Source organism: Eleutherodactylus coqui, chromosome 11, assembly GCF_035609145.1.
Source record: "Eleutherodactylus coqui strain aEleCoq1 chromosome 11, aEleCoq1.hap1, whole genome shotgun sequence".
NCBI classification, from domain to species: Eukaryota; Metazoa; Chordata; class Amphibia; order Anura; family Eleutherodactylidae; genus Eleutherodactylus; species Eleutherodactylus coqui.
The window spans coordinates 14,090,604-14,105,617 of NC_089847.1; the positions used below are offsets into that span (position 1 = coordinate 14,090,604).

The window sequence follows — 15,014 nt, forward strand, 5'->3', positions numbered from 1 at the left end:
CCCTAAGGAAGTTTTGGGAACCTTTCACTAGGTTCAGCTAACTCCCAGATTGTTTTTAAGGTGTTGGGTTGGACCAGGTAGTCAGAGAAAAGGAAATACAGTCTTACAATTACAATCCATTATACTAATGTGGCCCTCAGTAGCCTTGCTAGACAGATTTTAAGTCAGTCAGGACCATGTGATTTGTCCACCTCCTTTCACCTTCTTAAGCATGTCACTACTACAACACAGACCAGATGACAACCGTGACATCACATCAGCCGCATTGGGCCATCACTTTCTCCGACATTCTTATTTTGTATGTCTTCTCTTTCAGAAAGTAGATGTAACATCAACTGCTCTTCCCTGTGCTATTGGGGGTTTAAAAGAACGCAGGCCATCTCTAAGCAGAGAGAGTGTGAGCACTTAAATGAATTAGGATGTAATTCATCTGGGTACTAAAGGCAGTAGCAGGAGGTAAGTGAAGAGCCACTCACCATCATCTTTTCTCCAGAACTTTCAAAGAAGTCCCCGTCTTCCCAAAAAAAAAAAAAAGGAGGAGGTGGATCCAGGAAACTACAGACCTGTGAATCTGACTTCTATTGTGGTAAAGATCTTTGAACAGATTACTTAACAGCATGTATGCAAGTACTTAGATAAGAGTGGAGTAAATACCCAGAGCCAGCATGGGTTTGTAACAAACAAGTCATGCCAGATAATCTAACTTCTTTCTATGACAGAATCACCGACTGGGTGATATCTTGACTTTAGTAAAGCATTTGACAAATTATCACATACCATACTAATTGAAAAAAAATGACCAACTATGGGATTGACAAGGCAAGTGTTAGGTGGATTCACAACTGTCTGAGTGATTGTATTCCAAGAGTGGTAATAAATGGCTGCACACCCAAGTGGAAGAATGTATCAAGTGGGGACAACAAGGCTCTGTCCGAGGCCAAGGGTTGGCCAACATTTTTATAAATGATCTGCAGGAGAGAATTGATGGGAAACTGATCAAATTTGTCGATGACAGAAAGCTAGGAGGGATAGCCAACACTAGGGAAGAGAGAGTATACAAAGACAATCTAGAAACGCTTGAATAGTGGGCAGCGACTAACAAAATGGTATCTAACAATGAGAAATACAAAGTCCTACATCTGAGCAAGAAAAATGGGGGGGGGGGGGGGGGGGGGGGGGAGGGGTGAGAGCACATATAGAATGTGAGTAAATCAGACTAAGCAGAAGCATGTGTGAAAAAGACTTGGGCATACTAATAGATCACAGACTGAACATGAGTCAACAATGTGATGCAGCAGCCAAAAAGGCAAACAATTCTGGGATGTATTAAGAGAAGCATTGAGTCTAGATCACGTGAGGTAATTATCCCCCTCTACTCTTCCTTAGTCAGACCTCATCTGGAATACTGTGTCCAATTCTGGGCACACCACTTTAAAAAAGACAAGCTGGAGCAAGTTCAGAGAAGAGTTCCCAAGATGGTGAGCAGTCTGCAAATCATGTCCTATGAGAACTGGTTAAAGGATCTGGGAATGTTTAGCTTGCAGAAGAGAAGGCTGAGAGGAGACTTAATAGCTGTCTACAAATATCTGAAGGGCTGTCACAGTGCAGAGGGATCAGCTCTATTCTCATCTGAACAAGGAAAGACTAGAAGCAATGGGATGAAACTGAAAGGGAGGAGACACAGATTAGATATTGGTCCCTTCCAACTCTACCATTCTATGATTCTACATAAGATTGATGGTTTCCTGTAAGGGCCATTGTTCCTCACCCCTGCTGGTCAAATTGTGACCAAACAGCGTGCAGATCCACAAGTCAGCGCTCGGAACACGAAGCATCAATTAATTCTTTATTACTGTTACAAAACCACATAAATAAGACATTTATAAAACAGACTCCGGACGACCTCCGCTTGACATCATGTGATCAACGCCAGGTTACAGCATCACGTTGACCCGTTGCTCCCTGCAAGATTCTGTGTGGATGATGCTTTTGCGCACAGGTTGGTGAGCTGACCCTGAGGAGACAGGAAGCAGATAGTGTATGTAGACCAAGGTGATGGGAGGATTAAAGGGGCGTCTAGAGCTGAACTACTGGTGGCCCATCCAGAGAATAGTGCCAGTATGTCAGTCCTAGAAGATGCCTTTAATCACTAATGGAAACTTCTACACCTTCCTATAAGACCATGAAAGTGGTGAAGATGTGAAACAGCGTGTTCACCGTCAGTACATGAGAACATTCCTTACATCCAGAGGATGGCAGCCGCTCCTGATCCCTCACTTCACAGCTGAGATTTGCTACAGTTCTGTCTAGTCTACACTCATCCATCAGTGGCACAACCTCTCCTGACTTCTACAATGCAGGTAATGACGAGTATCAGACTGGGATCCAACACCGTATCCCAAACCGGATGTAACATTCTCACAGCTGAGGGTTTGCCAAGCAATATGAAGGTTTTCATTCGCCTATAACAAGCACAGGTCTTAGATATGAGAAAGTTGCAGGGATTGTCATGTGAGTTATAATAATACAAAACTGAGGGACCGCTTTAATGTAGAGGTCTAACAGTCCTTAGTTACTACCGTAGTCCATGTATGCAGCATGCGTGTCAGTATGAGGACCACCTACCACCAGCGTGTGGATGTGCTGCACCGTGTCTTGTCTCAGCAGCTGCACATTCAGGGACTCCAGGTCATCGTATGCTGATGATAAAGTCTGCAGGGAAAGAAGAAGTATTCTGTGAGGTCCCAACCTATAAATGAGTGCAGGATGAGGCTGGACCGGCCGTAGAGGTGGAGCGCACAGAACCTGGCAGATTGCAGTAGGAGCATTTTGGTTGGACACCCAAACTGCCTCTAATGCACCCGGGACACCCAGTGGTGTCTTCATAGCAAGCTTTCCTGTAATGCCACAGCACCACTTAGTCATGTGATCACCAGCAGCATCAGAGTCTGACTCCTCCCCTTTGTCTCCAGCACAAAGCAGGGGAGGCGTTGGGCTCTAAGGCTGCCAGGTGACTGCTTGGCCCCAACAGCACTGCTGGCTAGAGCGGTATATTGCCACGTTTGGGGCACCATTACTATAAAGGTTGTGTTCACATGTACTGGATTTGGTGTAGATCTGCAGCAGACTTTATCCCTTCAATTGAAAGGGTGAAATCTGTTGCAGATCCGCATCAAAATCTGCAGTTATTCTGTAGGTTTTGGTATGGATCCCGTCAGAGCGACACCTTTAGTTGTGGATTTTCCACTGCAGAAAACCTGCACTAAATCCACCACATGTGAACAAACCCCGAGAGTCTGGATTGTGGAGCTCTTACTAGAAGAGCTAATTAAAGGTTTTAGTGGAAACTATTCTATTACCACACACACCCCTTCCCCAAGTTGTGTGAAGAGCCCAAGGCCTGCGGACCACTAGTCCGCCACCACATGCCAGTCTGGTTGGCATAATCCCCTTGGATACTAAAAGTCAGAAACCCATGCCGGATTCTTCGGAGCAACTGCTTGGTTGGACGATGGAGGATAAGGAATTGGCCCAATGTCATGAAACGCATGGAGGGGGTAGCAAAACCCAACACCATAATGGGGCCAGTTCTGACCTGTTCGGCCCCCTTTCTGCTATGCAGACCACTAGCCCAAGACAAGTGGTAGTCCCATTACCTGACCATCCACCAGTGGTATATGTACGAAAGGAAGGCCTTCATGTAGAGGGTCGTCACTCAGCGACGAGGCAGTCCGGTTTCTTGTGGACCGGGTGACCGGACCGGTCATATTTCTGAATATAAAAACATTTTGGAGAAGCTGTAAGAGAAGTGCGCCATTGGATGTACAAGGGGCAACCGCAACGCTCAAGTATTTAGTCCAAGCTACCTTGAAGGTCTGGATCCAGTATTCCAGGTGGACGTTGCAGTCATCTTTTTGGGAGCTTTACCGAGTGGAGTTACAGATATTGACCTATGTACAGAGAAGACAACAGGTTACTACAGTCATGCGGAGGTTATAGGAGACTAAACATGGCTGCCTTCTTCCAGAAACAGCACCACTCATCCATAGGCTCATGGTACTGCAGCGAGTCTGGGCAGGTGTTTCCTCTTCATTGGCCAGGAAAGGAGTGAATTTCATACCGAAAATTCCTTTTTTCCGAGTCATCCTGACGGCAGACATGGAGGTTGCACCTTGACCTTGTAGGGACAGGAAGCAAAAGACTACAAAAAGGCTCTTCCGCCTCCCATTCACCAGTGTCTTCTAAATTACTTACATGGACATGTCATGGTTAACCAAGGAAGATATTTATTTGCTCCGAAAAAAAACAACATGGTTAGTTCCATTGGAACATAAACAAGAGGGTAGCTTACCCGGACTTAAACACAAGATAATATGCACAAATTTACTGCATAAAAGGAAATGTCCAACATAGGAGCCTCATAAACATGTGAATTTTTGGGAGGGAAATACGTGCCGTCAGGATGACTCGGAAAAAAGGAGTTTTCGGTAAGAAATTCACTCCTTTTCCCCGGCGTCATCCTGACGGCAGACATGGAGTATACCAGATTAACTCTTTAGGGAGGGACCACTGCTTGCAGGACCTTTCTCCCGAATGAGAGATCGGAGGAGAGGTCCGCATTCAGCCTGCAGTGTTTTGCGAAGGTGTGCAGGTTGGACCATGTGGCTGCCTTACAAATTTGGTTCGGCGTCGCCATAGCCCTCTCTGCCCAGGAGCAGGATACGGCCCTGGTTGAATGGGCCTTGAGTCCTTCCGGGATAGTTCTGTTGCAGGACAAGTAGGCCTGCTGGATGGTGGATTTTATCCAGCAGCTAATGGATCTCCTAGAAGCCGCTCTTCCTCTGCCCGGCCCCTGGAATTGAACAAAAAGACAGTCAGCCTTCCTAAAGGATGTCTGCTCTAAGTAGCATAGAATGGCCCTCCTTACATCCAGGCTGTGGTAGTCTCTTTCCCTATCGTTTTGGGGATCTTGCCAGAAGGATGAGAGAATAATTTCTTGCTGTCTGTGGAATTTTGAGGCTACCTTTGGAAGAAAAAAAAAGGGGGTCTGTTTTTAGTATGACCTTATCGTCCTGGACTAATAGGTAAGGCGTTTTACAAGATAGGGCCTGGAGCTTGCTTACGCGCCTCGCTGTTGTGATAGCTACCAGGAACAGTTTTAAACGTGAGGAGCCTAATTGGAATCTGATCGATAGGTTCGAAGGGGTCTCTGCAGAGGCTTTGGAGAACTAGGTTCAGGTCCCATGGGGGGGGGGGGGGGGGGGGTGAGGGGGGAACCATACTACGGCTAACTGGCCTCATTCTTTCTGCCACTTTCATGAACCTGTGGATCAGTCTATGATCCGCCAGAGGTTAATCAAGAATGGCCGAGCGCGCTGATACCTGTACTTTCAGGGTTCCTGGTCTCAGGTTTTTATCTAGACCCTCCTGGAGGAAGTCCAAAATCTCCACCACCGAAGTGTCAAGATTGGAGACTTCCAGCCCCCTCCAGGCGGAGAATTTTTTCCAGATATTATAGATAGCTGAGGTCACAGGTTTACGGGACTGGCGTAGAGTCGCGATAACTCTGGAGGACAGACTGTCTTAGTAGCGTCTGTTCCTCAATATCCACACCGCGAGGTTCAGTCTCTCTAAGTTGGGGCAAAGAACTGGGCCCTGCGCTAGAAGGTTCTTCCTGGATGGAAGGCAGATTGGCTCCGAGATGGCGAGCTTTAGCAGCACCGAAAACCATGCCCTTTTTTCCCCAGTGTGGGGTGATCAGGATCAGCTTGATGTTGCTCTGCTGGACCTTCTGAAGAACTCTCGGAATCAGGGGTATGGGGGGGGGGGGGGCGTACGCCAGACCGAAATCCCAACTCTGGGGAAAAAAAAGCGTCTAGCCCCTTGGATCTAGGGAAAAAGTCAGCGGGGCATTTTGAATTTTTGCTGCCCCAGGTTTCTGAAATGAGACGAAATTCCTCTTGATTCAGAGACCATTCCCCGGGGTCTAGGCGTCTTTGACTGAGAAAGTCGGCTGTCAGGTTCTAGGATCCTTTGAGATGGACCGCCATCAGGGACTGTACCGTGGACTCGGCCCATCGGAAGATCCGGGCTGTTAATTTCAGCAGGTGAAAATTTCTGGTGCCTCCCTGGTGGCGAATAAGTGAAACAGCGGTCACATCATCAGAGAAGATCTTAACATGTCTCTTCTTTAGAATATCCTGAGCTCTGTAAAGCACCTCCCAGATGGCCCTAAGCTCTCTGAAATTTGAGGTCTGAGCACGCAACGTCGGACCCCATTTGCCCTGGAGCAAACGCTGCCCCACTTGCGCTCCCCAGCCAGACTGGCTTGCGTCGGTGACTACGGAGATGAAGGGCTCTGCCACCCATGGGGACTCTGCTTCTAGATTGTCAGTTGACCGCCACCAGTGGAGGGACCTTGTGACCGATAATGTCACGGGCATTCTGCCGTCCAGAGAGGTTGTTGCCCCGTCCCAGTTGCCCAGGATGGCTCTCTGTAGCGTTCGAGTGCGCCTGGGCCCAAGGAATAATGCCGATACAGGAGGTCATGAGGCCCAGGAGCCTCATTGCGTCCCTAATCGTTGTTTGTTTCTTCTGGCCGCATTTCTGTGCTGCCAGCCTAAGATTTTCCTGCCTGGGTGGAGGCAAAGACAAGGTCTGCAACACTGAGTCTATTTGTACCCCCAGGAAGGTCTTTCACGTCTCGGGGAGAAGACTAGATTTAGGGAAGTTAAGTATCCACCCCAGACTCTGAAATAGGGAGACGACTCAGCTAGTATCCTCTTTGAGGATCTTCGGCAAGGATGCAATTACCAGGAAATCGTCCAGGTATGGGATGATGTTTATGCCTGCCACATGGAGATGCGCCACCATCTCTGCCACTATTTTAGAGAATATCCTGGGTGCCGTTGAAATTCCGAAGGGTAGGCACTGGAATTGAAAATGGCGTCCACGGCTGCCTATCCTGATGGCAAACCGCAGGTACTTGTGGTGTTCCAGCAGGACTGGGACATGGTAGTATGCGTCCTTTAGATCGACAGTACTCATAAAGTCCCCTCGTTTGATCAGAGTTACTGCAGACCTGACGTTTCCATCTTAAACCTTTTGTAGGTAATAAATCTGTTCAGGCCCTTCAGACTAAGGATCATTCGAAAACTGCCGTTCGGTTTTTTGATCAGGAATAGGGGTGAGTAGAAACCCAAGCCCTGCTGCGGGGACCCGGACTACCGCCCCCATTTGTAGCAGTTTAGAAATTTCGTTTTTAAAGATATCCTGCAGGGCAGGGGATTGCGTGGGGGTGACTTTGAAATTATTGGGGGGGGCCGGGTGAAGAATTCTATTCTTTACCCTTGGGCTATGAGCTGCAGGACCCACGGGTTATCTGTAATCTCCTGCCATTCCTGAGAAAAGTTTAATAGCCTGCCCCCCACCTAGTACTCCTCTATGGGGGTAGGGGTTGTTTCTATCTTACCCCTGCCTCCTTTGGGGTAGGACCAGCGCCCCATCTTTCCTTTGCCCCGGTATGGCTTGAAGAATAGCTGACGTTTGTGGGGAAATCCTGTTCTTGCTTGGTCCGGGAAACTGTGGGTTTTGTCGGTAGCTCTTTTTAGGATCTCCTCCAAGTCCGCGCCAAAGATTGGACTTCAGCGTATAGGCCGTTGTTTGCCAGGCCCGTTTCATCAAGGCATCAACCCTGTTGTCCATCGGGTCTTTAAGGTGAGAGGATTCCTCGAATGGTAGGGCTGTCTTTTTGGCCATTCTGGCCACCTGTGCGTCCACCTTGGGGACCTCCTCGTAGATGCTCACGTCTTCCTCCGCAAAGCGGAGTCTCTCTTTATACTCGCGGGACAAATAAAGATGTTTGTCCGCACAAGCCCATTCCTCGATGACTACTTTCTTCAGGGTATCATTAGCCGTAAAGACGATGCGGTTCCTTGGCCTGAGCCCACTGAACATGTCGTCCTGTACGGACCTTGGCTCGACCACATCCTCGACCTTCATCGTGTCCCTGACTGCTTTGATCCGGTCATCCAGGTCCCCAGATGAGAAATACTTTTTATTCTCATCCTTGGCGGGGGGGGGATGGGAAGGAGACTGGAAGTCGATGCCCAGACCTCCTCTCTAACCAGGGATCTAATATGTTCACTGAATGCGGCCTGATCATCCATAAGGATCTTAGAGGTACAATCGGGGCATAGCGGCTTTTTATACGCCTTGTCCAGTTTTTTAAGACACAGGGCGCATTACCTGTGTTTTTTCTTTAGGTCCTGTTTAGACCCGGTGGATTCCCTGCCCTGCAAAATATACATGCATGCACAAAAGGGAAAACCCACGTCACACCGTGTCACTGGCCCTGCCCCCCTGTAGGGACAGGAAGCACTGGTGAATGGGAGGCAGGAGGAGCCTTTTGAAATCTCTTGCTTCCTGTCCCTACAAGGTCAAGGTGCAACCTTCATGTCTGCCGTCAGGATGACGCCGGGGAAAAATTACTAATTTGGAGCGATTATCTGATTATATGCTACACAAGCCCATTATAAAAGAGTGGGTCTGCAGCTACCACTAGGGGGCACTTCTTACATACAGATTACATTGAACTGAAGTCTGTATGAGCAGCTCCCCCTAGTGGTGAAGGTTATAGCTTAAAGGTTGTCCAGGCGCAAACTAGTGATGGCCTTGTAGGCTAGGCCATCAACAGTAGATCAGCTGGGGTCAGCTGCCCAGGACCCTTACCAGTTAGTTATTTCCTCAATTGGAGTGCATCTACCTGGTGAACAGTTAATGGCAGGGGTCCTGGGGGGGTGGACCACTACTGATCTACACCTGAGGCCTGTCCCAAGGCTAGGCCATCAATATTTTATCACTGGACAACCCCTTTAGGGTCAGCAGCTCTAAGGATATAAGAGCCATGATCTAAGGCTATTGCATCAAAATTTTGATCTGAGATCAATAAGAGTTGATCCAAGATAAAACAGAATAGCCTTGCACCCACACCGTTTAGCCTGTGATCTTGGTTCAATTTGATCCCCTAATTTTGGTGGATCAAACTGGCTGAACTTAGTTTAGCAGCTGAAATCCAAGATGGCGGACTCAGCCAACAAGCTTTTCCTGAGTTATGAGTTTACACCCAACAGTTGCTGATATAGTAGCCATGTTTTTACTGACAAGATCACCTGCCTACAGTCACCAATCACCATGTAGGATACACTTCTAGTTTCAACCTTCAATCAGATCAAGTGAACTCGGGTTTGCAAGTTTTAGATCAGGAAGTATTGGCGCAGAACATTCCTTAAACCAAGGATAAGAACTGATGAGTTTAAACCCAGATCAACAGGGTGGTTGGTGCAACCGGCCCTGGAGAATTTAAAGAGATTTTCCAGGATTAGGTCAACATGTCTGCTTTCTTCCAAACAGCGCCACCCTTGTCCATAAGGTTGTGTGTTGTATTGCAGCTCAGCTACATTGAAGTGAATGGGAGCTAAGCTGCAAGACCTGACAACTCACGGACAAGGGTGGCACCAAGGTGGGAAGAAAGCAGCCATGATCTTTTAAACCCTGGACAATCCCTTTAATCTACAGAGGTTGTAGACCCAAAACAAGACAAAGTTGGATAAACATCAAGTGTTTCCCACTAGTTATAGCATCATCATATACTGCAGCAGATTATTGAGAGTGCTTTACTTGCCCGTGTGGTGGGGACGCAGTGTTATGCCCCTTTCACACTTGCGCCAGGGCTCCCCCTTATAGATATCGCACTGGGGCCCAGTACCTTCAGATTACATCTCTCCAGTCCATCACACATATTAGGACATCAGTGAGTTATTGCAGAGTGGGAGAAGCCAATGGAAGAACTGATATAACAGACGCCCTGTAGTTTTCCAGCCCAGCACCTCGGGGGTTAGTGTTGACCTTTCATTGGGTATTACCTTGGTAAAGATGTAGACGTCTTCCCTGTATCCTTCGTCAGCGATATAAGAGATTTACTTTTGGGAACCTATGAGGGGGAAAGCATGAAATTGTATATGACAAGGCAGAAGTCACAGCCGCTCCCCACAGGTCCAATGTCACATATTACAGTATCTATATGTGGGCACAGTGGGGGGCAGGGGGTCTAAGGTACATGCACCAGAATTGGGGCTCAGGGTGCAGCACAAATCTAGTTCATATATTGTGCACCACACTTCTATATTGTAGGATTTTTTTCTTTGGATCTCAGCTGACAAGTGGGCGTGGTTTAGAGAACACCAAAAATTGCACAATGCTTTGGTGCAAAGTACCACTGTAGACCAAGTCATCCAATAGAAAGTCCTAAAGATGCACCAAGTTTATCATCCAGCATGGACCGCTGAAGTTTGGTGCATTTTCAGACTGTCCGGTCTAAGTTTACGCTAAGTATTTGAAAGGGTTAATAAGTTGGCCCTGAAGACTTGCAGTAGTTTCCTAGTAATGCAATAAGTTATGTTTTTGCAGATCCCAGTCTTACAATTAGAATAGGAGGGTGGGGGAGGAGAAGCAGGGGAGTACCAAAGTTACAGGTTTTTATCCACAGGGAATAACTTGCTGATTGGTGGAGATCTCGCTGGCGAGACCCCCACCCACCTGTGGAACAGACTCCTGTGTCCTGTCTGTCACTGCGGGGGTCGCTTGTCCTCCTGCAGTGACGTCAGTCGGAATGGAGCGATGGCCGAGCATTTAAAACAATACATTTAAAAAATTCAATAATTTCGAATATACCTGGGCAGGCGCCAGTTGGATATCTCTGCAAGCCCATCGAAAGTGAATGGAGCGCTTGTGTGACCTGCACTATATTCAGTGTCTTCACTACAAGGGGAGCAGTAACCTTGCAGTGAGGATGGGCCACAGGACCCCGATCTCCATATGTTATCCCTATCCTGTGCATAGGAGGCAACTTGTAGTAGTACATCCCCTTTAAGGGTCTGTAGCCCAGGTCTTGCAGTCACACCTAAGCTCACCTTTTGGACGGTCCTGTTCTTCTGTGTGGTTGACATCCCTTTAGAGCTGACAGAACGGTGGGATTCCACAGACGCCATCACTTTACCTGTGAGAAGACTCCTGTAAACCCTTCATTACAAACCAAGTGTCATCCAACTCGAGCACCAGGGGCGTAGCTATACGGGGTGCAGAGGTAGCAGTCCCTACCGGGCCCTGGAGTCTTAGGGGAGCCCAGTGTACAGTTGTGGCAGGCCTCCATGCTGAATTTCGGCAATTAGCCCACAAGCCTTAAGCAGTGCCTCCATCCGACACACACTTACCTTTCTTGCCGTTCTTTACAAGTCCGGCCTCTCGCAGCTCTTCATCCAGACTGTCAGCCTGCAACAAAAATCCTGTACAGTACATAAATGGGACACCAGGGGGACAGGACGGTAAATATTAGGAGACCCCTCACCTTCACAAGAGGAGCAGGTTCTGCCTTGTTCATTTCCATCAACTCTGAAAACACAAGAAGGAGTCAAGTCCATCAACTCTGATCATGACTTATCCTGTACGGATCCAGAGTTGCATCTTGTATGTGACTCCAGCAGCAGAACAGTGAGTGCAGCTCTGGAGTACAACAGGGCCCCATCCTATACACGAGACCATACTCACTGTAATACTCCCCGACCTTCATCTGTCTCACTGACATCGGCATCTTCAGGAGCTCCACCTCCAGGATCTGATCGGGAAGCCTAGCTAGAGCCTCCAGTTCCTTCTTGACCTCCATCATACGTTCCTTCTCTGGATGAATTGAGAGCAGAAATGAGATCTAGACTGCGATGTGAACGAGGCAAAAACATGACATCTGAGCAAGGGCCCCACGGTGACATCAAGCTGGGGGCCCCTACTAGTGAACGGTCACACCATACGCCTCACTGGTGAACAAGTCCAACGGAGCAGCAGACAAACCCTGCAGAGACCCAAAACCGAGAGCAGCTTCCAATGTATCCAGTCTACACAATCCTCTGCAACCCCCTCTAACCCGATACATTGTAGCAAACCATCAGGGCAAGAGATGTGTGCAGCTGAAGTGCCTCCAGTCTAGGCAATCCTCTCTGAGCCGAATCCCTGGAAGACGTCTTGGTCTTTATGGGTATTAAATAGGGTTTCTATTCACGGACAGCAAACAGACCTCGGCGCAGAAATGGCGAAACAGTTGACATGCCATGGCTTTGATGTCCATGCCGCATGTTAGTTACAGCGTGTGGATGAGATTTTTGCGAATGCAGGGCATTGCATTGACGTGGGGTTTTTTTTTTTTGGGTCCAAGAATGGGACATGCTGCAGTCTATCACTCCAAGTAAAGAAAGGCCTCCGTGCAGGAAGTCACCCATTTCCATCTGGTTTTTGGACTGTTTCAGTGTATGGGGGGGGGGGGGGGGGGGGGGGGGGAGGGGGGGGAAACACGCTTCTTCCATCATAGATCATAAGGCCAAGAGATATCGCTCAGGTGACCGGACACATTGATAGCAAGATGTCCCCATCAGTCTGTCAGATATCATGCATGAGACGCTCCTGTGTGAACGCACCCTTAATAGGAGGTCCCCCCTTATGCACCCAATACATAAAAGGGGCGCACACCTTCATATACTGGTCACATCTCCCACCTCCGTGTGCCTACACAGAAGTCTATGCCAGGTCTGACCAGGAAGATACCTTTATTATAGGGGAGTCCAGTTTCTGGAGCAAGTTATACATATATGTGGTGGTCCGGCTGACCATGCCCGCTCTCAACACACACACACACTTTTTGCAATTGCCAACTTGCAGAGACTGGTATAAACCCCCTTATGATTGTCCCCGTCCTCTCCTGATACAAGGATCAGGGTCGTAACTATAGAGGATGTAGGGGATGCAGTTACACTCGGGCCCTGGAGCCTTAGGGGGCCCATAAGGCCTCTCTTCTCCATATAGGGAACCCAGTACTATGAGTAAAGCATTATAGTTGGGGGCCCTGATACAGGTTTTGCATCGGGGCCCGGGAGCTTCAAGTTACGCCTCTGACAAGGATCACATGTTACAGAAGCCCCCTATGATGTTGGGGTTCTGAACTGCAGCCAGTAATAGAGATCATCATCAGCTATGGCCTACAGCTCCCACCATAGCCTGGGGGTCCGAGCACCCTAAGAGGAGTTGTTGGTTGTGTCACACCAGACCAGACACACAGTCAGGCCCGGTCCGGTCGGAGGACCCCTTTAAGAGTCATTTTTGGGTGCCACTTACTTTGCTGCATGAAGTCCTCCATGAACAGTCGGATCTTCTCGTTCTTCTGCTCCTGCAGGGGGTTCACCATTCCCAGCCCAGAGTCCCCGCTTCCCTGAGCCCGGGACCCCAACTTCCTTCTCACTCTCTTTGGGGGCATTATTCCTCTATGCAGACTATTACTCAGTGCTATTAAGACCCCAAGAAGCTGAGAGAGAGCTACACAAGCCGACCTCTTTATATAAGGAGGGAGTGAGGCTGCTAGCAGTGGGGCGGAGTCACTCAAGCAGGTGAGGGTGGAGTCTCCCCAAAGCACCTGTGTGTTAAAGGGGACCTGTCAGCTGTAACGGCGCCTCATCCCTCAGGAAGGCAGTATTTACACAGACGGGTGCGGTATCGGTATAAGAAAATCGGATGGATATCGCACTCATAAACCTGCTATTTTTCAGTGATTGTGCTGCACTTTGCAAGAGAAACCTGCGAGTGCAATGTGATTTTTTTTGTCTCCCATAGAAAATAATGGGTCCGAAAATAGGAGACGCTGCGATTTCTCTATGTTGCACTATTGCTTCAAGAGAAGAATCGCGCGTGTATATAACCCCCATTAACATGAAAATCGCCTGTGACATGTACTTGCAGGTCCTTATTCTCACCTGCGATACGAACAGAAACCGCAATGAGAAACAGCAGTGCGCACAGCGCCGGAGGCTATAATGGATCTGTGCGCTGTCCGTGAATTATCATAGACCGCACAGAGCAAGATACGCCAGCGTACTGGAGGCCTAAGGCAGGAAATCTCTAGTTAGTCTGTATTCACACGGGTGAGTGTGATGGAGGGCAGTGAAGAACTGTCTGCTTTGTGTTATTATCACGGCTGCATAATAGGGTTAAATTACGCCCGTCTTAATAACCGTAGACTTGATTACCTGCCTTGGGATGAATGATATCCAGCAGATTTCCTGTACAGACAGGGCATTGATTCTTGATGGCTCTGCTCTGCAGCTGGACAAATGCACAGACTTTTATGTGCCCTTCCTCAGCGAGTAAGAAGTCTATGCGCCCGTCTACAGCAGCCGAGAAGGCTATGCACTCATCTTCAGCAGCCAAGAAGTTTATGCTCCGGTTCCTCAGCAGCCGAGAAGTCTATGCGTCCGTCTACAGCAGCCGAGAAGTCTATGCGCCCGTCTACAGCAGCCGAGAAGTCTATGCACTCGTCTTCAGCAGCCAAGAAGTTTATGCTCCGGTTCCTCAGCAGCCGAGAAGTCTATGCGTCCGTCCTCAGCAGCCGAGAAGTCTATGTGCCCGTCTGCAGCAGCCAAGTCTATGCGTCCCTCCTCAGCAGCAGAAAAGTTTATGAGCCCGTCCTCATCAGCCGTGAAGTCTATGCGTCCATCCTGAGCAGCTGAAAAGTCTATGCGCCCGTCCTCAGCAGCCGAGAAGTCTATGTGCCCATGCTCAGCAGCCGAAAAGTCTATGTGCCCATCCTCAGCAGCCGAAAAGTCTATGCATCCATTCTTAGCAGCCGAAAAGTCTATGAGCCCGTCCTCAGCAGCCAAGAAGTCTATGCACCAGTCCTCAGCAGCCGAGAAGTCTGTGCACCAGTCTTCAGCAGCTGAGAAGTCTATGAAACAGTCTTCAGCAGCCGAGAAGTCTATGCACCCATCTTCAGCAGCCAAGAAGTCTATGAGCCCCTCTTCAGCAGCCGAGAAGTCTATGCATTCATCTTCAGCAGCTGAGAAGTCAACGCGTTCGTCTTCAGCAGCCGAGAGCTGACAAGCAACGATGATGGCTTAAGGGGCACAGTGGTTATATGAGCGTTG

At 48.7% G+C, this 15,014-nt stretch overlaps 1 protein-coding gene across 1 annotated transcript; it reads right to left on the bottom strand.

The window, feature by feature from the left end:
- Nucleotides 1-1,862: 1,862 nt before the first annotated feature.
- On the bottom strand, nt 1,863-13,498 carry LOC136581683 (borealin-2-like). Its single transcript, XM_066582308.1, has 10 exons — nt 13,216-13,498; nt 11,605-11,733; nt 11,405-11,448; nt 11,271-11,328; nt 10,971-11,056; nt 9,924-9,991; nt 3,867-3,950; nt 3,657-3,771; nt 2,626-2,712; nt 1,863-2,014 (listed from the first exon to the last, which is right to left on the bottom strand). Exons 1-10 carry the CDS (start codon nt 13,352-13,354, stop codon nt 1,943-1,945), a joined length of 882 nt encoding a protein of 293 aa, XP_066438405.1. The 5' UTR covers nt 13,355-13,498; the 3' UTR covers nt 1,863-1,942.
- Between the last annotated feature and the right edge of the window lie 1,516 nt (nt 13,499-15,014).

What these genes read in the sequence shown, in the direction of transcription:
- LOC136581683 (XM_066582308.1), bottom strand. Translation starts at nt 13,354, where the DNA reads ATGCCCCCAAAGAGAGTGAGAAGGAAGTTGGGGTCCCGGGCTCAGGGA. An exon ending in AGAACAGGACCGTCCAAAAG is followed by an intron (nt 9,992 to 10,970) that starts GTGAGCTTAGGT and finishes TCCCCCTCATAG; the next exon opens with GTTCCCAAAAGTAAATCTCT. An exon ending in ACGTCTACATCTTTACCAAG is followed by an intron (nt 3,951 to 9,923) that starts GTAATACCCAAT and finishes CTCTGTACATAG; the next exon opens with GTCAATATCTGTAACTCCAC.